The 24,517-nt window shown below is 55.1% G+C and overlaps 3 protein-coding genes across 5 annotated transcripts in view; 1 reads left to right on the top strand and 2 right to left on the bottom strand.

Annotated features, from left to right (window-relative positions):
* The window catches only part of PDCD11 (programmed cell death 11), a 41,998-nt gene extending 32,341 nt beyond the window's left edge, over positions 1-9,657 (top strand). For 2 of the 3 annotated variants that reach the window (XM_067709504.1, XM_067709502.1), the window contains 11 exons: positions 2,582-2,638; positions 3,227-3,349; positions 3,912-4,034; positions 4,415-4,721; positions 4,919-5,035; positions 5,720-5,869; positions 6,088-6,338; positions 7,033-7,201; positions 7,762-7,915; positions 8,410-8,575; positions 9,314-9,657. In XM_067709504.1, the coding sequence (XP_067565605.1) occupies positions 2,582-2,638; positions 3,227-3,349; positions 3,912-4,034; positions 4,415-4,721; positions 4,919-5,035; positions 5,720-5,869; positions 6,088-6,338; positions 7,033-7,201; positions 7,762-7,915; positions 8,410-8,575; positions 9,314-9,485 (1,789 nt within the window). In that variant the 3' untranslated portion in view covers positions 9,486-9,657. The remainder of the gene's footprint in view (positions 1-2,581; positions 2,639-3,226; positions 3,350-3,911; positions 4,035-4,414; positions 4,722-4,918; positions 5,036-5,719; positions 5,870-6,087; positions 6,339-7,032; positions 7,202-7,761; positions 7,916-8,409; positions 8,576-9,313) is intronic. The other variant, XM_067709503.1, reaches the window with a different exon arrangement.
* A 1,169-nt stretch (positions 9,658-10,826) lies between these two features.
* CALHM2 (calcium homeostasis modulator family member 2) lies at positions 10,827-16,276 on the bottom strand. The gene is made up of 3 exons (XM_067709505.1): positions 15,985-16,276; positions 13,265-13,986; positions 10,827-11,923 (listed from the first exon to the last, which is right to left on the bottom strand). The coding sequence occupies exons 2-3, from the start codon at positions 13,817-13,819 to the stop codon at positions 11,507-11,509; spliced, it is 972 nt and encodes a 323-aa protein (XP_067565606.1). The 5' UTR covers positions 13,820-13,986; positions 15,985-16,276; the 3' UTR covers positions 10,827-11,506.
* Positions 16,277-19,154: 2,878 nt separating this feature from the next.
* CALHM1 (calcium homeostasis modulator 1) lies at positions 19,155-22,712 on the bottom strand. The gene is made up of 2 exons (XM_067708870.1): positions 22,161-22,712; positions 19,155-19,637 (listed from the first exon to the last, which is right to left on the bottom strand). Exons 1-2 carry the CDS (start codon positions 22,710-22,712, stop codon positions 19,155-19,157), a joined length of 1,035 nt encoding a protein of 344 aa, XP_067564971.1.
* Positions 22,713-24,517: the final 1,805 nt, after the last annotated feature.

The raw sequence follows: 24,517 nt of genomic DNA, 5'->3' as shown, positions 1-24,517 counted from the left end.
CTGAGTTCTCTTCCTCTTTTCAGCTCTCTGTGGGATTGGTGGGGTTTTTTTGTTTTTGTTTTCCTTTTAATTATAGATGTGTGATTTTGTACCAGAAAAAAGTAGTATATAAAATGGAAAATGAAAATTGCTGTTGCTCCTCTCTTTCTCCACCACTTTTTGCCATTAGATACTTTGATCTCTATCTTTCAAGACTCTAACATGTATAGGTATAATGTGCCCGTACGTAATAGTAGAATTTCATTTTATGTGCTATTCTGCAACTTGCTTTTTTCTCACGACAGTTTAGCATACACTTTTTCTTTCCTGTGCTAGTATATTGAAATCAGCCTTGTTCTTTTACCTTATTTTTAACATTTTTTTTTTAGTATTGCATGATGTGTTTTTTAAAAAATCACAGTTTATTTAAATAATTCTGTTGATGGACAATAATGTTGAAGTGGATATCTTTGCACATATGTTTGGATACTAGTGAAAGTATAACTGTGAAATAAAATCCTAGGAGTAAAATTGATGGGTCAAACAATGTTATGCATTTTGCCAAAGTGTCTTCCAAAAGGACTTTGCTAATTTTTATCTCAATTAACAATAAATATGACTGTTCATTCCTCACACCCCTGTCAGCACTGGATATTCTTTTTTTTTTTTTTTTTTTTTTTTGCGGTACGCGAGCCTCTCACTGTTGTGGCCTCTCCCGTTGCGGAGCACAGGCTCTGGACGCGCAGGTTCAGCGGCATGCCCCACGGGCCCAGCCGCTCCGCAACATGTGGGATCTTCCCGGACCGGGGCACGAACCCGTGTCCCCTGCATCGGCAGGCGGACTCTCAACCACTGCGCCACCAGGGAAGCCCGGATATTCTTAATTTTTAATCTTTGCCATTGAATAGGCTGAAATTGGTCTCGCATTTTAATTTGAATTTCTCTTACTGGTCATTTTTCATGTTTATTGGCTGTTTACATTTGTTCTGTGCTTTGCTTGGCCAAGTTGCTTCCTCATTTTACTATTGAACCATTCATCTTTTTAATTAAAGCAAAATTGATCTGTGTGTGTTCTCTGCAAGAGGACAGCAGTGACCTTTCGCAGTTGGGGGGTGCTTTATGAACTATTTTGGGTGCACAAAAATGAACCTACCTCAGAGTTTTCAAACCATTTTATAGCCTGAATAAACTAGCATGGAGAGGCATATTTCAGCCTTGTACGATACAGACTTGTCTGACAGCCACAGTTATCCAACAGTGGAGCAGACACCTTCAGGAGGCAGAGACTGGAAAGTAGTAATTGTCCTCCCGTCTCGAGTGTCCCAGGCACCAGCACCTGCGTAAATTCTCAACCACTTGTCAGGGCTAAAGAGCACAAAATGCCCAGGGCCTAGGAGGAGAAAAAGAATGAGTCAGAGGGAAGTCCAAGATCATCTCTGCTTCGCTTATTTAGGCTTACAAAATACAGGTGTGATTTTTTTCTTTTTAGCAAAATATTTTTTAAAAATAACATTATTGGGCTTCCCTGGTGGTGCAGTGGTTGAGAATCTGCCTGCTAATGCAGGGGACACGGGTTCGAGCCCTGGTCTGGGAGGATCCCGCATGCCGCGGAGCAGCTAGGCCCGTGAGCCACAACTACTGAGTCTGCGGGTCTGGAGCCTGTGCTCCGCAACAAGAAAGGCCGCGATAGTGAGAGGCCTGCGCACTACCATGAAGAGTGGCCCCCGCTTGCCACAACTAGAGAAAGCCCTCGCACAGAAACGAAGACCCAACACAGCATAAATAAATAAATTAATTAATAAACTCCTACCGCCAACATCTTAAAAAATAAATAAATAAATAACATTATTGTAGTTAAATGTGTGAGTAGCATTCAGTTGTAATTCCTTCGTCTATCAATGTGAATAATAGGTTAAATGCCTAAAGACAGATGATCCCTTCAGGTCCTTTCCTGCTTTAAGGGCTGTGATTCCCTGGTAGAAAAGGCACACACCTGTCATGGGAGAATTTGGACTACATTGTTGCTGAGATCCTTTCTACTGATAAGATTCTCTACCTTGTGTGGTGGTATAAATGACACCACCATTGCATGGTGGGTTTGGAAACCCCCCCGAAGAGTAAACCCTGTTTCCCTCCCAGAAGCCTCCCCTGCTCAGGCCTCCCTCATGGGCTCCTCTGACCCACTGCTCTGAGTCGGCAGTGGCACCAGGCCGTCCCCCTGTCATGGTTTCCTGTGCCGAGTCTTTCTCTCCACGAGACCAGATCCTCCCAGCCCCCGATGCAGGGCTGGTCTCACCTCCTAAGTACTCACCGCGTGGCTCTGTGCGCCTTCCGTAGGGCTTGCATGTATCCTCTTGTTTCCTCCTCCCAGCACCGTTCTTGGGTGAGGAGAGAAAGTAGCGGTATTTTTACTTGACGAACTAGTAAACTGAGGCCTGGAGAGGGGACTTGTCCCGAGTCCCTCAGCAGGTTGTGAGCAGTATGAACAGAGCCGTTGCTCTCGCCTGTTGCTCAGCCTTGTGGAGAGGAAGCCGAGGCCCTCTCCAGCCTCCTGAGGTGCTGGCTGGCGCCAGCGTTTCCTTCTCTTTTGCTCTCACTCCAGGTGTTATGTGCTGTCCGCTACAGGCCCTGTATTGACTTTGTCACTGCGATCGTCCAGGTGAGTGTCTGTGTTGTTGGGGGAAGAATTGGGGGAGAACTCCCTCCCAGCCCCAGAGGACTGAGGAGAGGCTGTGTGGATCTGCCACAGAGCTTTGGGCCTCCCAGCTTGCTTCCCTGCTCACCCCCTTTATGCCCGGCCCCGATTTTTATCCAGAAAAGCTGAGGACATTCAGTTGTAGAAGAACCTGTCTGCTCAGGCTGTTGTTTCCCAAAGAAAGGTTCAAACATCCATAGTGGTGTTCAGAGTTGCCAGATGGCGGTCCTAGCGAGGGGAGGTGATGGAGCCCCCAGGGCTCCATAGTAGGGACAAGTGTGCCGTGAAGTGGATTGGCCTGAAGTCATGGTTCGAAATGAATGTATGAGGTTTAACCTCCCTCTGGCTTGCTCAGCTTCTCCCTGTTACTATTAAAGCCGTCCCCAGCTGACAGGAGTTCAGGAGAGGGTAGGGCTGGGCTCTGATGGTGATATCCTACTGACAGGTCCAGAGTCGTGTTCTTACAAAGTGTGATTATCACAGGAGATTTGGGGGTGAGGGTCGGGAAATGGGGTCAGAGGTACATGTGTAGTAAGCCTTTTATTCCTTTAGGACGAACCCGGAGACGAAAAGCAAAATAACAGATCCTGAGATTAACTCCATCCAGGATATTGAGGAAGGGCAGCTCCTGAGGGGCTACGTGAAGTCCGTCCAGCCGTCCGGTGTGCTCTTAGGGTGAGTGAGGCGGAGCCCGGGGACGTGGACCAGCCCCGAGTGTTCTCCCGGGGCCTGTCTTGATTGGCCCGCTGCTGCCCCCGGTCACCATCTCTGGAGGGATCATGAAGGAAGGAGAGTCTGTGTTCCCACCAGTGTTTTAAACTCCAAGTCTTTTTATACTTTCAAAAAAGTTTTGAATTACTCTTGTTTGGTGTTTTTGACAAAGAATATGGCATATCCATGGTCATGATTTGTAAATGTTCCGTGAACCCCCAGATGTTACAGCCTTCCCTGCTGTAATTCTGTTTCCTCATTTTCTTCTGGTCTTTCTAGCAGCTTGTGAGTGCATTGTGATGCTCTGATATACGGTAAAGAGTATCTTTCAATTATGTCTTCATTACGCTTGACGATTTTTCCAGTTTACAAAGCCCTCTTTATTTTGTTGAGTGCCAGGAACCTTATGTCTGTCCTAAATCCTCGTCACAACTTGAGTCTCTGGGAGAGAGGAGGCATTAGGCTTGGCTGGGGACTCTGTTGCTGTGTTTCTGACCACAGGACCCTTGTCTCTCTCTCCTGTCAGCCTTGGCCCCTCAGTTACAGGTTTCGCCCAATACCCACATGTCTCCCAGTACAGCCTGTCCAAGGATGCTCCTTATGACAGGTATCTCCCCGAAGGCAAGCTGCTCACAGCCAAGGTCCTAAGGTAGGTGTTCTTCTCTCTTTCTCACCTCTTTCTCTGGGAACGCTGGGTGGAGATGGAGAGGTGAACTGTAAACATAATGGCTTAGGCAGTGGTAGGTAACGATGAATGAGCTCCCTTTGTGTGGAGCCTTCTACCTCAGCTCCTAAAGGCAATTGTGGAGACTTTGCTCTGCACAGGCACCCGTCTTTGGGGATGGAGGAAGGGCTAACACAGCTGCCCTCTGTATTTTTCTACCAAGCAATTGTGCAAATCATTCCTGAGATTACTGCACGGATTCCAAGGCAGGTGGGGGCAGGCCCAGAAACTGTGGGCTCCTTGCTATGACCATTGTGCTCCTTATGCTGTCCCCATGGTCCGCTCGCCTGGTCTCTCTGTCATAGCCTGAACCGCCGGGAGAACCTGGTAGAGCTGTCAATCCCCGCCGACGACACTGGAAAGCCAGACGTGTTTTCTGCCTCCCTGGGACTGCCACTTCCGAAGCAAGAGGGGAGGGAAACAGAGGCAGAGGAGAGAGACTGCAAAGGAGAAGAAGAGAAGGCGGAGAGGAAGAATCAGAAACAGAAAGCGAAGAGGATTGGGAAGGGGCAGGAGGGGGCACAGCTGCCCAGCAAGGAGAAGAAGGAACCCCGGAAGCCCCAGGCGAAGAAGCTGGGCAAGCGGCCGCGCCCGGAGTCTGGCAGTGAGCAGGTAGGGCCCTCGGGGAGGATGGCCTCCTTCACAGGAAAAGGAGAGCCTTCCAGAATCCGCCCGGCAGCTGCTTTGCCTCAGCCTCACGGACAGAGAGAGGCTGAGTTTGGCTGGGGAGAGGGTACCGCCCGGGGCCGCGAAGGGCGCTCAGGGCGAGAAGAAGCCAGGCTCAGCGTCGTCCCCGCCTGTCATGGCAGGAAAGCGGGAACAAGAGGCAGAGGAGAACTGCCCCGTCCGAGGAGGACGACAGCGGTGTGGAAGTGTACTACCGGGAGGGAGAAGAGGAGGTGGAGGAGATGGGTGTGCGGCCCCAGGTGAGTGGCGCTGGATGTGGGGGAAGGGCCGCCGCAGGAGGGAGTCCCTGCTCCCCTGCCTGAGGGCTGGGCCGTCCTCAGCACCACCCTCCTGTCTTCATTTTCTGTAAAGTGTGAGGAGGTGGGGCGCCTGGTTTCCTCAGCTGGTCATCAGCTCCTGAGAACAGGGCTGCTGCTTCACCTGCGGAGTGGGCTGTGAAAGTCATTCTAGTCGATGTTTATTAGCTGGGGCGGAATTGAATTAGTGGGGGTGGGGGGATGGGCAAAGGAAAGGAGGCTTGTCCGTCTGAGCCTGTGTCCTGCTCTGAGAAATGAGGACAGCGCTACTGGAACTGAGGGCAGGTGTGGAAGGGCTTCCCAGACTTCAGGTGCCGCATCCCTGCCACCCTCGGAACATCTGTCATACCTCTGTCCTAGCTCTACTGCTGTTGTATGCCTGCACGTTTATATGTGTTTGCCTATGTAGCTTTTTAAAAATATTACTTAAATCTACTTATTTACAAAGGAAGCTTTCATGTCACTCCTAAAAGTGTCCCCAGTGCACCGGGGCCTAGCCTGGCCGTGGGAGGAGAGAAAAGGTCTCTGGGCACCATGGGAGTCCCTGCTCCTCCGGGTGGAAAGGGGCTGCAGAACAGGGGCAGCCTGGGCTCAGTGCTTTTTTCACATGCGCCTGTGATCCTTCAGGAGAAGCAGACCAGGCCGGCAGAAGCACCCCGGCTGCAGCTGTCTTCCGGCTTCGCTTGGGATGTGGAGCTGGACAGTCTGACCCCGGCCTTGCCACCTCGCGAAGAGAGCTCTGACAGCGAGGAGGACGAGAAGCCAGAGCAGGCCACGGTGCTGTATTTTCCAGGGCTTCGTCCTTTCTGCAGGGACCCTTGGCGCCCGTCTTCTGTGTTCTGTCCTACCCTGGGTGTCTCTTCCGAGGGGTGGGGCCGTCTCAGGCTGGGAGTATTTGCGGAGCTCGGGGGCCGCCCTGCCAGCTCCTGACTTCCACCACAGACTTCCCCGGGGCTGAGGAGCAGATTGCTCACTTGGTGTTCTGCCTTCCACAGCAGAAGAAGAAAAGCAGGAAGGAAAGGGAGCTGGAGAAGCAGAAGGCAGAGAAAGAGCTGTCCCGCATCGAGGAGGCGCTGATGGATCCCCGGCGGCAGCCGGAGTCGGCAGATGACTTCGACCGGCTCGTGCTGAGCTCCCCCAGCAGCTCCATCCTGTGGCTGCAGTACATGGCCTTCCACCTGCAGGCCACGGAGATCGAGAAGGCCCGGGCCGTGGCCGAGAGGGCGCTCAAGACCATCTCCTTCAGGTCTCGGCTGTGCCCTCCTGCCTTGGGGCCCTGTCTTTCTCCAGGGGGCGCTGCGTCTCCTCGGCAGGCTGGCGGCAGTTTGGGTGGCTGCCACCGGGCGCCCGTGGGTTCACGGGCTTTCTCTCAGAGATGTGCCGTCTGTGAAATAGATCTGCTCATTTATATTTTATAGTCCTCTTCACCGAGATAGCTAAGGGTAACATTTACACGAGGCATGGGCCCTCAGTTAGGTGCCCCACTCGGAGCAGAAGTACAAGAGGGAAAACGCTCTCCACATACCTGGGCGAAAACGATGTCGGTGACCATGTTCCAGGCAGAGGGTAGAGCGGGTTTCCCAAAGGCTAGTGAAGAGGGATGGCGCTCCTTTGCATCATTCTCTTAGTTTGGGGGGAGATTCAGACCACAGATTCCTTCCAGTCCAGACCTCAGGCCGGTTTGAGATTTGGTAGGTTTCCTTCCCAGGAGTGGAGGCAGAAACCAGGGGAGCCCCAGACCCCACAGCCTTGGGGTCGGAGTTCCTACGTCTGTGTGAGCTGCAGTGGGGGCAGGGCCTCTCGGGGCCTGCACTTGGGGGTGGGAACTGAGGACGTGGGTGGAGCCTGGGGAGGAGGATGTAGTTCCGGTCCCCCGATGGCAGTGGGGGGCTCGTTGGGCCAAGATGATGGAGCTCACGTGCTGACTGCTTTCCCTCCAGAGAGGAGCAGGAGAAGCTGAACGTGTGGGTGGCCCTGCTGAACCTAGAAAACATGTACGGCTCCCAGGGGTCACTGACCAAGGTCTTCGAGCGGGCCGTGCAGTACAACGAGCCTCTCAAGGTCTTTCTCCATCTGGCTGACATCTACACTAAGTCAGAGAAATTCCAGGTAGGAGTCTGGGCTGGGTGGCCGGCTGCCAGTGGGACCTCAGCCACTTAGAAACGAGCTCCTGGGAGTCCCAGAGGCAGCAGGGAAGTCTCGGGGGAGAACAGCCGCATCTGGACCCAGTCCTGCCCCAGGCTTGCTCACCTTCCAGGTGGGAGAAGTCGTTTCCCCCGCCTCCGCTTTGGGAATGTGGGGCCGGGATGAGGGAAGGGAAGGGACAGCAGACCCCGGGGTCTATCCCTTGGGATGCCGACGGGTGTCACCGACAGGAGGCGACATACCCCAGTAGCCCTTTTTCATCTCTCCTCCTCCCCCTCCTCATGCTCACGTTCTCTCTTCTAGTCTTAGGACCTCCTCACGGCACAGGCTTAGGAGGGAGACTCTCCATCATGCGCTCTCCTCATCCTGTGCGCTTGCCCTTTCCCCCCGCGTACCTGACATTGGGCCTGGATACTGATGGAGTCTGAGCCCAGGTCTAGCTTCCCACAAGTGTAGGTGCCTGTCTCTGCCGTTGCCCCCTCTGTCTTAATCACTCTCCTCAGCTTATGTCGTCTTTCCCACAGGAAGCTGGTGAACTTTACAACCGGATGCTGAAACGTTTCAGGCAGGAGAAAGCTGTCTGGATCAAATACGGCGCCTTTCTTCTGCGGAGGGGCCAGGCTGGGGCCAGTCACCGCGTGATGCAGCGAGCCCTCGAGTGCCTGCCTAAGAAAGAGCGTGAGTGCTTGTTCCCACCCACGGGCCCAATCCCAGGGCACAGTAGGCTGTCTCCCATCTGGGCAGAGGGCTGGGGGTCTCCTCATCCGAGGGCTGGTGTTAGGACAGCCTTGTGGAGCGTACTTGGCTATCTCGCTCTTGATCGTATGCTCATGAACATAGCTCGTGTTGCATTTTAAATTCTAAACTCCGAAGGTAGAGGAACAGAAAGGAATTAGTACTAATTCTTTTCCTCTGCCTGCCCCACGGCCTACCTCTCATCCCCCGATTCCCCCTTCTCAGTCCGGAGAGTAGGATGTCTGCTGTTGGGAGTCATAGATCAGTGCCCATCTGTGTATTTGGCCCTAAACCCGCCCCACTGTCCCTCTTGTCGTCACCTAGGTCTTAGGACCCAAGAGCAGGGAATCAGGCATCAGACTCTGTCCCTGTAGGGTAGTGTGTTTTGATGAGGGCATCTGTCTGCTTTCTATGTCTGAGTTGTCCTCTCCCTGCAGACGTGGATGTGATTGCCAAGTTTGCGCAGCTTGAGTTCCAGCTGGGGGATGCGGAGCGCGCCAAAGCTATTTTCGAGAACACGCTGAGCACCTACCCAAAGCGCACGGATGTCTGGTCGGTCTACATCGACATGCTCATCAAGCGTGGCAGCCAGAAGGAAGTCCGGTGAGAGGGGAGGACAGTCTGAGGCCTAATTGCCTGCTGGGGGGCTGGGAACATTGGCCACTTGGAGGCGTTTTAGCCCCCCAGCAGCTCCCGGAAGCCCAGTTCTCTTACTCTGTCTGGAAAAACGGCTTTGACGTGACACGTCCTATGACATTCACGTTTCCAGTTTCTTTTCTGCCTCAGCGGCTAGCCTCTGGTCTGGCTGGAACCTTGGGTGGGAGGTAGGCTAGCCCCAGGCCTGGGAATCAGGAGACTTGGGTTTTCCTCATAATTAATGCTGAGCCTGGCTCTCATGGTAGAGAGTGTTCACAGGTGTGATCTCACTGATAACCGCCAGCATCCCCCCCCAAGGCAGGGAGGATTAGAGACCGGTGGTGGACTTCAGTCCAGGAAGAACTGATGCCTCACCCAAGCCCATCAGTGAGTTTTAAGCAGAGCTTTCCTCACAGGGCCACACCTCATTGCCTGTCCCCATCCCGTTAGCTTTGTCCAGATTCACTGTGTGACTTCAGACCAGTAAGTCCTTTAACATCTCTGTTCCTCTGGAAAATGAGGGTGGTGTTCTCCCTCTCCACAGACATGATGGGAGTTTATAAAGGGAATAAAAATAAAGGTAGAAGCGGTAGTGCTGGATAACAGAGGGCCTGGCTCCAGAGCCTTAGAGCAAGTGGGTGAAGGCTAGCTAGGAATCGTGTGGCCGGGGACCAAGAGGCAGACACTGGCTGCTCTCCCTCCCAGGGACATCTTCGAGCGTGTCATTCACCTGAGCCTGGCCCCCAAGCGAATGAAGTTCTTCTTCAAGCGCTACCTGGACTACGAGAAGCAACACGGCACCGAGAAGGACGTGCAGGCGGTAAAGGCGAAGGCCCTGGAATACGTGGAGGCTAAGAGCTCCATGTGGGAGGACTAGTGGCCAGCTGGCTCCGAGGGCACTGGTGGCAGTGGGCCAGCCGGGCCGACCCTCAGGCGCCTGGGCAGTTGAGAAACTGTGTTGCCTGAGGACTCTGTTTAAGTGTTGCTTTTTCTGCAGCATCCCTGGGGTAATCCTGTCAAGATAAAGAAGGATTTAAGATTTCTCATAATTCCTTTTTGCTTGTTTTAGGAACCAATTTATTTCATCTTTTTCCTTTTCTGGGGCTGCTCAGTGGTGGCAGGCAGTAGGCTCCTGGGCTCCCAGAAAAGCTGAGAGTCTCCTTCATGGGAGGTCCCTGGGGAGCAGGAATGGAGGGCCGACCCCCAGGGACGCTGTGGTCAGGATCCCACTTTGGCCCTGGCCAGGCTCTTGGTCCGGCTAGTGGGGGTCAGCAGGGTCCGGGAAGCGCGTTCCTCTCCTAGATCGCAGAGCCTCTGGGCATTCCCTCAGCCTCAGCTCAGCTAGTACCTCGTGCCCCTGTGTGGAGGCTGTGAGGCTGGGACGTGGATCCACATGCTGTGTGGCTTTGGGGGAGCTGCACAGTTTCTCTGGCTCCCTGTAGCTCCTCTGAGGAGAGCTTGCTGGGTGGAGGGCCTTGATTGACTTGCTGGTCCTTGAGTCCTGAGGGAGAAGGGGACATGACGGGCCCGCTATACCCCACCTCCCTGTAAAGTTCCCAGAAAGACTGTTTCTCCTTCTGCTTGGTAAGTAATAATCCTGTATGTTCTAGAGTTCCTCGAGGCCAACACACACCCAGCTAGTTGTTGAAGCCAGTTCATTTTTGGCTTGGTCTTAAGGGAATTAAAGTTTTCTTGGGCAGAGCTTTAAATGTCCTAAGAGCTGGAGAGCTTTTCCATGGGAAGTGACTGAGTCATATGCCAAAAAGCAGGACAGGGACAAGGGAGAGAGCATCAGAGATTTTAGAGGTGGTGGAGGGGCTCAGGCAGGGGCATGGGAGGGAGGCAGAGCAGGGCTTGGCCTTGTTCTTGGTCACTAGCTCTAGGTTACGAGAGCTAGGCTGCCCTACTGAGTGCAAGGGCAGGACCTGCTGACTCGTGAAATTTTAACCGAGCTTCCCTCTGAGAAGGGCCGTGTTCCATCTGTTTCCCAGATCAAATCAGAAAACTGAACCCAGTTAAGACGTCGTCAATCCCAGGGCCTTCCTGCGTGTGGGAACACCTGGCTCTCCCTGTGCCCCAGCCTTCCCTTCCATCCATTTCAGTCTTGCCCAGAGTCTCTGTCCTCTTCCCTCCCCAGGAATGGGATTTGGGCCTGTCCCCGTGACCTCCAGCCTGCTGTGGCATGGCCCATCCAATCGTGCAGACACCAAGCTAGTCCTTTATACTAAGAAAAATTTTATATCAAAAATTTATAGAAAATAAAGCTAGAGGCGTACATTGGGGGCTGCTTCCCAGGTCAGCAGCACTGGGCCAGGTGTCCATATACAGTTACACACAGTGTTCCGCACAAGGAGCCTGCTGGTGAGTTTCATTGTCACCTGGCTCTGCTGTCCAGGGCTTCACAGACCGGTGGGACTGGGTCCTACCACTCAAAGGTCATCCACATCGTAGTTAATTAAGGACCAGTTCTGGGAAAGGGTCTTTACTCCAAAGCTGTTGACCATGTGGCTGGTGGCAACAGGAGAAGGAATTTCTTCAGGTCTGAGAGCCTTCCTGCCGGAGCTGACCACGTTGTCTACTAGCTCTCACATCTGTTCCCCAGTTTTACTTTGTGTTACTTTTTCCTGGCCTGTTTCCCCCAAAAGCTATGGTAAAAAAAAAAAAAAAAAAAAAAAAAAAAAATCCCCTCTGGGGAATTCCCTAGCAGTCAGGTAGTTGGGACTCCGTGCTTTCACTGCCGAGGGTGCAGGTTCAGTCCCTGGTTGGGGAACTAAGATCCCACAAGTGCCCCACCGCCCCCCCCCAGACAAATTCTCCTCTGATGCTGATGTGAACAGGCCATGGGGTTCTGTTTGGGACCAAGTCGTGTCATTGGCAAAGAGTGTGGGAACAGGACCCTTAGGAGGCGAGCAGGACCATCTCTGTGTTGTCTTGGGCTGCGCCGTTGCCCACCAGACCCTGGGCCCACTTGTGCAGGCGGCTGTAGAGTGGAAGGCCCTGGTTCTCGCGGTACAGATAGACGCCGGTGATGGCGTTCCACTGTGGCCGTGGCTGTGTGCCTTCCACTGGGAACTTGGCAACCAGCTGCTCGTCATCCTCGTTGAGTGCCACGAAGCCGAAGAAGCGGCGCACGTTGTTGGCAGCCAGCACCCGCGAGTGCACCTCGGCCGTGCGCTGGAAGAGCTGGTCCTCGTTGGCCCGGTACTGCGCCCAGTAGGCCTCCTGGCGGTAGCTGAGCGGTGAGCAGTAGTGCTTGAGGCACTTGGTCAGGAACACCAGGATGGCCACCACACCGATGAGCAGCCACCCGAAGAGCTGGCCAGAGAAGGGGCGGGTTGAGGGCAGGCAAGGGGGAGCTGTCTGGACCGCCAGCACCCCCGTAAGAAGTAGCGGGAGCTGGTCAGAGCGTGTGGGCTGGGCTGAACCTGACGTCACAACCCCCTGAGAACTGCTTCTGTCACCTGCCTGGCCGCAGATTCTGCTCCCCTAAGGGCGGCAGGCCCTTCTGACTGTAATTCCTCCTCTTTGCCCTCACTCCCTTGAGCTCACGCCGTCTCTGTACTTAGACTTAGCCTCCTGCAATTTCAGCTGCCATTCCTGCAGCCCCAAGGGCCCCCTCCACATCATCTGAGCCCACCAAAATCCAGCTCAATCTACCAGGCTCAGCCCAGATACCACTTCCAGGAAGCCGTCAAAAATCCCTTCTGGGAGCAATTTTGCCTTCCCTGAGTCCTCATGGCCTGGTTCCTCTTATCATCATTCTCTGCCTTGTTTTGAAATTACCCATGTGCTTGTCTCGCTTGGCCGTGAGCCTGTTGAGGGCTAGGACAGTCAAGGTCGTCTTTGTTTCCCCATTTAAGCCTGTACAGAGAGCTGTGGGCATTTGAGCATCATCAAATACATTTTATTTCTCTCTGTCTACCACGTTCCATCTCCTTTGGTGCTGTCTCCAGCCCTGCTCCTACTTGTGTTTCTTCTGTACCCAAGAGGAGCCCTTTAGAAAATCTTTGCTCTTTCCTATCTCGCCCTCACACCCTGCTTCTCTTAAGTGAATACTTCAGCTGTTTTTCTGCTTCTGCCCAGGTCTCTGCCCTTGCCCTCTCTCCCTGACCAACTCAGCTCCTTCAGAACTAAGCCAAGGCTGAGGCTAGGTTCAGGGCGGCAGCTGCTGCCTCCCGACTGGACACCCTTTCCTGTCTCAAGGGATTCGCCTCCTGTCAGCAATGCCTGAGGCTGACTCAGTGCTGGACAGGGGCCTTTCCTGGGATAGGAACATGCTCATCCCTTGAGCCAGCCACACTCCACTATCAGCTCACGGTCGACAGCAAATATTTCGTAAGATGGCAGGGGTTCGTGCTCAGTCTGGCTGGAGCAAAGGGCTTAATCTGTGACTGGGATCAAGGCTTGGTCTGAGCAAGAAGAACATTCCTTTAATGTTTAAAACTCTCTTATTGGGGATGGCATTCACCCTTGCCCCGCCAAGCGCTGACCCATAGTTACCCAACTCTGATGCCCAACGCTGATAATCTAGTGACTTCCGGGAGAGCTCAGCCCCTGAGGACTGACTCCAGCGTTAATACTGGGTCATCCCAGCACCTCCCCACCAGCCACCGCGTAGGAGAGAAAGAAGAGGAGCTTCCCTTGGCACAGGCTCACCTGGGACTCGTACTTGAGCCTGCGGCTGACCTCCTCCCGGAAACTTGACAGGCGGGCAGGGCCCTCCCGACACGGGAACGTGGCCAGGATTTCTGTGGCCTGGGCCAGTGGGAAACTCTCTTCCCCAGCTGTGAGCGAAGAGGGGTCCACAAATTCGCTGAGAGCACAGACGTAGGCCTCACCGCGCAGCAGAGAGATGACAGACCAGGTGATGGGGGCCACGGCTGCGCGGCCCACGATGGAGCTTAGAAGGAGGAAGTTGGGGGCAGCCGAGCAGTTCTTGGTCCTCCGGTACTGGCACTCGGCAACCAGGTTCCAGGTATGGTTGTTGAGGATGACGCCAATGAGGAAGAGCACCAGGGCGGGCACACCGATGGCTGTCAGCCCGTACAGGTAGTTCCGGGCTGGTGAGCAAGGGCAGTGGAACGCCACCACACTGAACAGCTCCTGGCTGCCCACCGTGCCCAGTGCCACCAGCCCGTTGAAAATCATCACATCCTTGCTCTTGAAGAAGAGTGATAGGAAGCGGAAGTTCTCTGCGATCAGGGCTGCCATGGTGACGGGTCAGCTGGGGGACCGATGCCAAGGGTGGAGGCAGGAGGAGACTGGGACGGTGGCTCCTGGTGGGACTAGGAAAGCGCACAGGCTACAGGCCCCTGAAGGCAGGGCACAGTCTTGCCATTTGATCCCCTGCAGTGGCTGGCCTGGTGCTTCCTGTGGGACTGTAGATGACTGATCAGTATTTGCCTCTAAAAACAGGGACCGAGGGGATCTTGCATAGTCAGGCTGGGAAAGGAAGGAGACTCGGGGAGCCCCAGGGCCCGGGTGGAATGAGAATAGCCACTGTTCACTGAGCTCTTACTGTGTCGGGCGCTTTACATCCCTCATTGCCCATCGTCAAGATCCTGCACTGAGCTCTGATATCGCAGTGCACGTAGGGAAGGTGGAGGCTTCCTTGGGGTGAGTGCTTATCGGGCTCACATATGAATGGCAGAGCTGAGACTCAAGCTCAGCTCTATCTGCCTCAGACACTTAGGTTCTCGTCATCACCACAAGCTTCCTTTGATGTGGGGACTAGGACTGGCCCCGTGGCATTGGGGACTGTGGGCTGTTGACTGCCTTTCCCTTTGGGATTCCAGGTACTGCTAATGTGCTGGGGGACCTAGGACTATTTGGAGGGTGTGTCCTCAAGGTGTCTAGCCCATGGGTATAAAAGCCAGAGTAGGTGTCCTGGTGGATAAGGGACTTGGACTTGCCCCTGTGATGTGGGGGGGTGGGGGGGTGGAGGAAGGGGCCTCCAGTCAGTGGTGAGCCTGGTGCAGCATCCCTGGAGTTCACAAGAACCTTCTCATTTTGGAGACCTCAGGCTCTGGACTGGTTTAGGAGATCCTGGCTCTCAACATACTTCATGCCCTTTCTCTGGACCTCAGTGTCCTCATCTGTGAAAAGAGGGTAAGTCATTCTGGTCCTTGCTCTCCTCTCAGGAATGCTGGAGGAAAATGAAAGGGAATAAACAGTGCCTGATAGTCGCCCTGTATATGAAACCCTCCGTCTCACCCTGTCCAGTCCTGAGGGTGCCTCCCAGAAGTGAGGCAGATGGGGGATGACTGTCCTTCTGGCAAAGACCAGGAGGCTAAGGCCTCAGGAGGATAAAGTGCGCTGCTCAAAGCTATTCAAGTATGGAGGTGCCTGGGCAGGACTTCTGAGCATGACCTAAGGAGGCCTGGGAAGTGGACGAGGGTGAGTCAAGCTAAGGGAGCCCTCTACTTTCCTGGTTTCCTACTGACACTGCTCTGTGCCCATCCGCAAGAGCCTTGGCAGACCTCCCCTTCCCCACCCGTTACCCTTTCCTTATCCGGCAGCTCTGTTCCACCGAGGTCCCTAGGCCTGGGGACCGCCCAGCCGGCCAGCAACAGGAAGCCTTGATGAAGGCTAAGGCTTGGCCATACCCACCACCCTCTCTCTCTGGACAGCAGATGCGCTGGCAGCCTGCCAGGAAGTGGCCATGGCCTCGGGCTCCCGCCGTGTTCTGCCCCAACTCCCTTCCCAGGCTCCACCCACACAGGCCTGGGGTGTGGCCCATGTTCTTCTCTCCATCCGGGGAGTGAAAAACAAAAGTCCTCAGGCCAGAGGCAGCTGGGGAGTGGAGGGACGGAGCAAACAAAGGTGGGGAGACCTGCCCATATTTCCTTCTATGCCTCCTCTCTAGACCACCACCCCTCCTAATCACTGCCAAGGCGGCCAGACGGGCTGGTACAGAGCTGGGTGGCCACTGAGGAGCCCAGATGGGCTGGTTTCCAGGAGGAGGAGGAGACCTGACTTCCCTAACTCACTGCCTGGGGGCCCAGGGGCTCCAGCCTAACTCCTCGGGAAAGAGTTTGTGATATTGCTGGGGATGAACGGGTTAAAGGCAGCCCCGTCTCCCTCTTTCTTCTCCCCTCTTGGCTTCAGGGCTCCTAATATGCTCCCCTGGGTTCAGAAACCACCCAAAGTGGGGTACAAGATGCCTGAACACTGGTGGGTGGTGAGCAGAGGAGGGAACAGGCTATCTTCTGAGACTACTGCCCGTGGCCCCCAGGCCCGGGATGGGACCTCCACCAGCAACAGTCAGGACAGGAAACAGGTGGCTGGGGACTGGGGTCCTCAGCGAGGGGCCTGGCTCCCCTGGACAATCCCTCTGGGCAGCCTCTGAGTGGCCCTGCCATGTTCCCCTTCCTTACCTGAGGTCCGCTGCGGGCACCGGTGGCCTTGGCCTCCACGGAGCTGGGCAAGTGGGGTGAGGACATTGGAGCTCCTGGGCATGGGCCAGCCCGCCCCCTCGGCGGGCTCCCTCCTGCTTTGCTTCTGCTCCGGAGAGACGAGCAGGGCCTGGGGCTTGTGGTGTCTTCAGAAAAGTTTAACTCCAGGAAAGAGGCAGAACCCGTAAGATGGATGGTTCGCGCCAGCCAGTGGAAAAACAGCCTCCGGGCGGGCGCCAGGCAGTGTGGGGGTGGGGTGGGGAGGGCGGCACGGGGGAGGAGAGGAAGTGGAGGGGACTGCGGCGGCTCGCCTGCCTTCTGAGGCTCCACGCCAGTGGGACCAGTTCCAGGCCAGGAAGGGGGCCTCAGCCAGATCTGGCCCGGGCCTGCCCTCCAGGCTGGTTTCGGGAGCACCCCCTGCTTGACCCCCACCGACAGAAGCTGGCAGAACCGAGTCCCAAGCAGGGTTAGGGGAGAGGTGCCACCAGACTGGCGCTGCCTCCTAGCGGGGTGCGCAAAGCCAGGGGCACCCTCGCCTGTCCTGGCCCTTCTCCCTCAGAGCCGTCCTGCCCCTCTCTGAGCAAACCCTCCCCCTGCCGGCTCTTCTGTCTGTACTTCAGCTAGCTCCCCAGGTCCTGCTTCAAATCAGGAGCACTGATGAGAAAATTCTGGACTCTAGGGATTTTCTAAGGCCCTGTGGGTAGAGCTCTGACTGGTAGGTGGAAATTACGAGGAGGCAGGTTTCTCAAGGAAGCCCTTTGTAACAATCAGAGCCGCCCAGCCTGTCCCAGAAAGTGGTCATGAGCTCCCCGTCTGTGGGAGTATGCAAGCTGAGGCTGAAAAGCCATGGGTCAGGAATGCTGAAAGGGAGAGCCCTGTCCAAGGACAGTCTAGATGGCCCCCAGGATCAAGGGAGAGACCCCCCAACCTCCCCCAGACCCCTGTCTGCTCTACACTGCTTGTGGTTCTGGGAACATGGAACTGCTGAGTGACATGCTGGCCTCCCTGAGCTGGGCTTGTTCACATGCAGGAATGAAGAGAAAAGGACCAGTGTTTATTTTTTTACATCCTACCATGTGCCAAAGTTCCCAATTCTTCCTCAAAAGTCATCCTTTAACCTCACTATAACCCTAAAAAGCAGGTCTTTGTAACATCCGTCTTATAGACAGACAACTGGGGGTCAGAGGGATTGGGTAACTACAGGTCCTACAGCCCTAGTATTTGAACCCAGGTCTGTCTGACCCAAAGCTTTACTCTTTCCTTCATATTTTGTACCTCCCAATACCTCTGGGCTGGCTTTTCCCACTGGAGCCCACCACCCCGCAGCTGCCAACACACCCCCGGTCTTTACTCATCTGAGTCTTCCCCTAGAGCAAGTCCCACCTCCTGGAGGAGCCCTCCAGCCCACCTTGGCTTCCAGGTCTCGCCCTCTTCCCAAATAAAGGGAGGGAGACTGGGTCTCAGAAGTGGGACTAGAGGGAAGGATGCTTAAGGAAGAATGGAAATTATTAACACAATGTTACAGGGATCAAGATCAAAATGAATTCTTAGATGAGTGGGACTTAGTCTCAAAGATGTCTGGGGGGTGGGGGGAGGCAAGAAGCTCATCTTCTCGGCCCTCAGCTTCCCCCTCGACAAAGGTAACTCCAGTTCCTTACGTCCCCTCCCCCTACATCCAGGGGGAGGAGGAGGATAAGACCTCAGGTTTGGAAATTGATACACACATTATCCACCAGAAACTGAGTGCCTACCACGAGCCATGCACTTTACACACCTCACCTATTTAATGCTCACACAAGCCCATGAAGTAGGTGCCTCATCCCCACTGTACAGATGAGGAAACTGAGGCACAGAAAAATGAAGAAACTGACCCAAGGGACACGGTTTGTAAGTGGTGGATCCAGCATTTGACCCAGTTCTCTCTCACTCTGGAGTCTGTGCTGTTTCCGCCCTAGGCAGCTCCGCTCCCACCCCTCCACCCTCATCCCCACCTCAGGGCGGAGCCTCTCAGCACTTTAGACCCCCCTCCACGGTGGGGGGGGGTAGTCTCTGAGAAAATGGGAAGGCATCAGCTTCTTTTTCTAAATGCTCAAGCTCTGGGGATGGTCTGATTTCTGATGTGAGGGGTGTGTCAGGGCAGTCTCCAAGGACATCTCCATGGGATGTGCTATGGTCTGAATGTGTCCCCCAAAATTCATATGTTGAATCTTGCCCCCCAAAGGTGATGGTATCAGGGAGTGGGGCCTTTGAGGTGCTTAAGGCATGGGATTGATGCCTTATAAAAGAGGCTCCAGAGAGCCCCCTAGGAGGGCCCGCCACATGAGGGCGGAGAGAGAGAGCCCGCCACATGAGGACACAGTGAGGAGGCACTGGCTACCAACCAGTGAGGGCTTCCGTCAGAACATGACCGTGGCAGCGTCATGATCTTGGACTTCCAGTCTCCAGAATTGTGAGAGAGGCCTCTGTTGTTTATAAGCTACCCAGTCTGCCGTATTTGTTACAGCGATTCAAACAGACTAAGACACGGGGCCTTTTGTGCCCAGGGCTAAGTAAATGTGCGGTCCACCTTGATGATGTCGCGTGAACTCCATGGTGAGACGCACCCTGGCTTCTGAGTGTACCTAGCTTCTGGCACCTTGTCTTATCACCTGTGACCACATGAGGCTGTGTCGTGTCGTTATGGCCCACCTTGGCCCGTTCAGCCCAAATCAGAGGATTTCTGCTGCATGAGATGGCTGGACACTCTCCCACTCCCTGAGCCTTGAGCATAAGGGAACAGAGCTCCTAAAACATCACAGATGAGTGGATGCTGGGGCAAGGATGCTCGTAGGACCTGAAAGGAGATAGTGAACCAGGGGTGGAGTGGCCTGGGAGGGGCTGGGCAGGTGGGAGCTTGTCCCCCCCAAGCCAGTTCTGAACCCTTCTGACTAATACTGCTCATGGCCACGCAGGGTAGTGTCACAGTTGGAGGGGTGAGGTCCCCTTCCAGCTCCAAATTTCCTGCCCCAAATGGGCAGGTGAGTGCCTGGGCACGAGGTGAGTGCTCTGGGGCCTCCTGCCAGCACTTGCAGCCTTCATTTCTCCATCTGGTTTGGGGGTCTGAGGTGCTGTGGCCTCAGACCCCCATTCCTGCCTCTTCACCTGGCTGCGGCTCACACTTTGCTGAAGTAGGTGGCCACCTCCTTGCGTGAAGGCCGGGACCCGCCCCCAGCCCAGCCATTGCCCACCAGTGGCTCCTTCTGGCTCAGCCGCAGGGGCGGCTTGCACTCGTGCCAGCGCCTGAGCAGCCTGTTCGTGGTGCCTTGATCGGTGATGCCACGCAGCTTCTCCCTCTCCGCGTTGGCACCGTCTGTGGCAGTGGGAGCAGCCGAGCCAGCAGGGACTGCAGCCAGCGCCCCGTGGCCGTGACCCAGCTCCAGGTCATGGATCATGGCCTCGAAGAACTGCTGGATACAGACCTTGGCAAAGGCCTTGGCGTGCTCCGTGCCTGTCTCATCGAAGAGCTTGTGCTCACTGTCGATGTAGCGGGACCAGTACTTGCTTTTGAGGACGGCGGCCTGAGTGAAGCAGGGCCGCACAGAGCGCACGACGAACGCCAGCAGTGTGGTCAGCAGCACGAAGGACCAGCCCAGTGACTGCAGGGGAGAGAAGAGAGAGTCAGCTGGGCACTGCCCTCTAGCCTCCCAAACCTGTGCAACCCCCCAAAGCACACTCCATGTCAGGGCCTTTAGGGAAAAGAGCACTGACAACAAACAGCAAATGACAGCACCTCTTGGCCTCCACTTTCTGCTCTGTAAAATGGGCATAGACCCACCCATCTCATGGAAATGAGACCACGTGAGTAAAATGCCCTGTATGTAGGTCTGGCACTCAGTACACAGGAGTTAGCTGGGCAGACCCTGGAAATAGGCTGCATGGGTTTGCCTGTCTCCACTACAGGCGTATCCCAGAGATATGGTGGGTTCTGCTCCAGGCCATCACAATAAAGCAAGTATTGCAATAAAGTGAGTCACACGAAGTTTTTGGTTGCCCAATGCATATAAAAGTTATGTTTACACTATACTGTAGTCTATTAAGTGTAGAATAGCATTATGTATAAAAAACAATATACGTACCTTAATTAAAAAAACTTCATTGCTACAAAATGCTAGCCATCATTTGAGCCTTCAGTGAGTTGTAGTAGTAACATCAAAGAGCATTGATCACAGATCACCATAACAGATGTAATAATGAAAAATTTGAAACATGAGAATAAGCAAAACGCGACACAGAGACACGAAGTGAGCAAAAGCTGTTGGAAAAATGGCGCCAGTAGACTTGCTCGATGCAGGGTTGCCACGAAACTTCAACTTGTGAAAAATGCAATGTCTACAAAGCCTAATAAAGTGAATTGCAATAAAAGTATGCCTGTCCTTAACGGTTGACTAGGAGCAAAGTGTCTCCCACCTACAAAACGGGGCTGTTGATAGTACCTATCCCATTGGGTTGTTCGGAGGACGAAATGTGATAATAAACTTAGCACAGTGCCTGGTGCCTAGTTAGTGTTCAGTAACTGTTAGCCACTATTATGAGGCCAACCAGCCCTCAGTAAGCATGCCTCTTCCTTCAGGAAGCCTTCCTTGACCTCCCGTAGTGACGCTTCCTCCTCTGAGTCCTGTATCTCTCCTCTGGCTCCTGCTAGTGTCTGCCTTTCAGTCAGCAGCGCTCAGTCAGCGCCTCCTCTGTGTGGGCTCTCAGGGGTCACAGAGACAAACTGGACAATTGCTCAAACTCCATGCTGGAGAGCACCGGATGCTTGGGTGCTAGTTCTGTTCTTCCAGTTACTCACTGTGGGGAAGGCTGCTCTCCCAGTCTGAGCTTCAGGGTCAACCCCAGTTGCACAGAGAAGCATTCGGCCGGATCAGGATGGGGAAGCAGGGCAACCCATGCTGTAGTGGGGTCAGTGGTTATGGCAGAGTACTCATCAGGTGGGGAGGTGCAGAGCACGTGCTGGATGAGGAAGTGTGGACCCTGCTCGGCTGAATCTCCTGAAGTTTCAAGTAACGCTGGACAATCTCATTTTCATGGGAAAATTTCTGGGTTTTAGATGATGCCAGCTAATTCTAAAATTGAATTTCGAATTCAACCCCTGAAGGCCAAATGAAACATGTCTATTGGCCAGGCAGCCTGCCATCTGGGGGCCCTTTTAGTTTATGAGTTGATGGTTTAAAGGTCAGGTGGAGGGACAGCTGCCCCAGGCCCCGAGGCCTGGGATGACGGACAAGTACCCACAGGAGAGGAGGTGCAGGCTGGGAGGGAAGCAGAGTTCAGATTGTACGCTCAGAGCGTGAGGTTCACATGGGTGCCTGGTGGCGACGCAAGCCCCACAGGGGAGAGTCCAGGCTGGAGGGGGAGCGGGGGTGTCTGGATTTGCTGGAGCAGAGTGTGCATGTTTCTCCAGGATTGCAGGGCAGGCCCAGCCCCCTGTCCCCTCCCTGACAGCCTGGGTCCCTGCCTGGGTCTTCCTCCCCACACACAGTAACTGCAGAGGAGGTCTGAGGGGCAGAGGACGTGGGAGCGAGGCTGAGGGACCTGAGCTCTAGATTTCCCCATCAGTGGGTCCTCCATCCCTTCCTTTGGGGCACATCCCAACAGTGCATCCCCTTCACTCAGGCCTCCCTTCCAGGGGCACCGGCCCCTCAGCTCCCACTCCCTGAGCAGTGAGCACCAGCTGGGGACATTTGCCAGGGAAATGTACCCAAATGGCCCAGCCACACACTGGCCTCAACACTGCCCCGGCCTGGAAGAGGAAATGGATGCAGATTCCCCCAGATTTCCAAACTGGAGCTCAGGGTGGAGGATGAGGGGCTGGCTGAGCAGTTGGGTCCCCTCTGGGGACCTCAGCACAGGGCACAGTGCTCCTTCCCCAGGTGGCACTGACCTGAGGGAAGACACATGGTTCTGCCTTCGGAGGCCCTGGCCTCCTTTGGGGAAATATGCCCCTGCACCATGGAGCTCCGTCTGAGGAGGGAGACCCAGCCCTGGCTGGGGGCCTACATCTATTTGGGGAAATATGACCACGTCCTGAGGAAGCCCCATTTCGAGATGGGGGATGGGGTCCTTTCCGAGGGACCTGATCTGTGAGGGGAGACCCAGCCCAAGGCCATCTGGCCCCTTACCTGCGAGATGCAGTGCAGGTAGCGCACGGCCACCTCGCGGGCCAGCAGCCAGTCGCCGTCACAGACCTCGGGGCAGGGCACCCGGGCCAGCAGGCGGGCGAGCTCGGGCCGGGGCAGGTCGGGGACCAGACTGCCGTTGCCCAGCATGGTCACGGGCACAGCAGTGCAGAGGGCACAGAGGAAGCACTTGCCATCCACCAGTGTGACGGCCACCCAGACGACGGGTGCGATGAGGGCGTGCTGAGCCATGGAGCAGAACATGCAGCGCAGCACGGCGGGGTCCTCGGTCCGGCGGCCCAGTGGCCGCTTCCACTCTTCAGCCAGCATGGACACGTTGCTGTTCATGGCCAGACCGAGCAGAAAGAGCACCAGAGGTGGCGCCAGCAGAATGCCGGCGCTGTAGGCCACGTTGTAGCCCGGCAGGCAGGGGCAGCTGAAGTCGAAGGCGGAGTACATCTGAGCACTGGCCAGGGCCATGATGCTGCAGATGCCGTTCATGAAGGACTCTTGGTTGGACTGCAGGAACTGGAAGATCATCTGGAACTTGTCCATGGTGCCCTGCACAGGGTCTGCTGGCCTCCTCCCACCTCACCGCTGCCTCAGGATGGCCCCTGAGGCCCACTCTGCCCACTGGGTGGGTACTTCATGGCTGAGATGGGCAGAGCTCAGGGCGGAGGCTGAGGCCACTGTCTCTTTGAGGAACCTTCTAAGTCAGGTGCTGGCCGAGAGGGCAGAGGTTGGCCAATCCCATGGGTGCAGCCAGGGTGCTGCCCCTCCCTGCCCCGCCCCTGCTGGGTTTCTCTCTCTCCACGGCTGGCTCCGGCCCTGGGAAACCACCGAGGACCATGCCTGATGGGGACCAGTTCTCTGTGGGTTGGGAGGAGGGCAGGGAAGGAGGCTCAGACTTGTCCGGGAAGACACTGTCTCCAGCAGGGTTGAGGTTTGGGAGAAACTAGGGATGCTGCAGAGGCCTGAGCTTCTGGACCTTGTCCCCTGGGCTCCTAGGAAGCATGTCGCCCTCCTTCTGCCCTTCTCATTGGGTCTTTCCTCCATGCTGTGTCAGGATCCAAGAGGGCTCCTCCGTCTGCTCAGACAAGGATGGTATGATGATGTAGCAATGGCAGTGGTGGTGGTGGCTATAATGGGGTGATAATGGTGGTGGGGATGGTGTTAATGGTGGTGATGGTGGTGGTAATGGCAGTTATGATGGTGATAGTGGTCACAGTGGGGATGGGGATGGTGGTGGAGATAGTGCTAAATGAATAAAGTAAAAAGCCCTGAATTTGGAGTCAGTGGACTTGGATCTGAGAGGGTGCTGGGTCCCCTCCCTGCCAGGCAGACAGCTATAAGCATAATGCTTTTATGTCCTGTCTGCTTGTGTCTCGGTGGGTGTGTCTGTGTCTTACAGATGAAAAATCCTTTGCTGGCTCTACCTCCTACCTCTACTCCGCCAGGTCAAAAAATAAAGGAGTGGGCGGTAGGGTTTCCTGCCTGGGGCTGGGGACTCCAGAGTGTCTGCAGGAAGCAAGGCAGCGACCCCTCCACCAGCATAGCACAGTGGAAAGGGGTTTAAAGGGCTCCCTTTGATGTCGCCAGCTCTCTCAGAAGAGTGGGTCAGATCCAGCTCCAGCCAGATGGCTTCTGTCCGGGGCGAGAGGGTGAGGTTGGGGCTGCTGAAGCTGAGCGAGAGCCTGGACAGGGCAGCTCCCTGGGACCCTCAGGTCTGTGTGCCTCTGTGTGTGTTTGGGTGTGAACTTTCTGCGGCTTTGGGCTTCAGTGTTTGTGGCTCTGCGGTGTGTGAGTGTAACTGTGACCAAGCAGGGTCCTGTGGGGCCTTCCTGGGACAGACCTTCCCCCCACCAGCCCCAACCCATGTCCTCCACCTGCCTCTTGTTTGTAGCAAAGCTTTCGTCTCCCAGGCCTCCCCTGAGGCTCAGAAGGCTGGCTTAAGAGTTAATGGTTAGGAAACATGAAGATGTAAAAACAAAGACTAGCTGTTGTGCTGGGAAACTGGTAACAGTTTAGATGACAGACCAGCCACAGAGCAGAGGCACAGAACTCCCAGTTCCCTGAAGACACAGATAAAGGCCTGACACACATTCCTAAGTTCTTTTTACAGGAAGCCGACCCCTGCCAGATGAAGACTGCTGAGTCAAGCAGACATTCCTTTCCCACCAACACTTGTCCCCCTAGTATTGGCCTTTTGAGCGGTGAGCAGCGGAACTTGGGTTCAGTACTGGCCTCATCCTCTTACGTAACCACGTGAGTGGTCTTTGTGTCTGTGTGTCTCTGTGTTACTGACAAGAACTGGCACTGACCGGGGCTTCCCGTGGGTCAGGCCCTATGCCGGCACTCCA

Source organism: Pseudorca crassidens, chromosome 16 (genome assembly GCF_039906515.1).
Source record: "Pseudorca crassidens isolate mPseCra1 chromosome 16, mPseCra1.hap1, whole genome shotgun sequence".
Taxonomy (NCBI): Eukaryota; Metazoa; Chordata; class Mammalia; order Artiodactyla; family Delphinidae; genus Pseudorca; species Pseudorca crassidens.
Note: the sequence above shows the minus strand (reverse complement) of the source record. Positions and strands in the feature narration are given on the sequence as shown.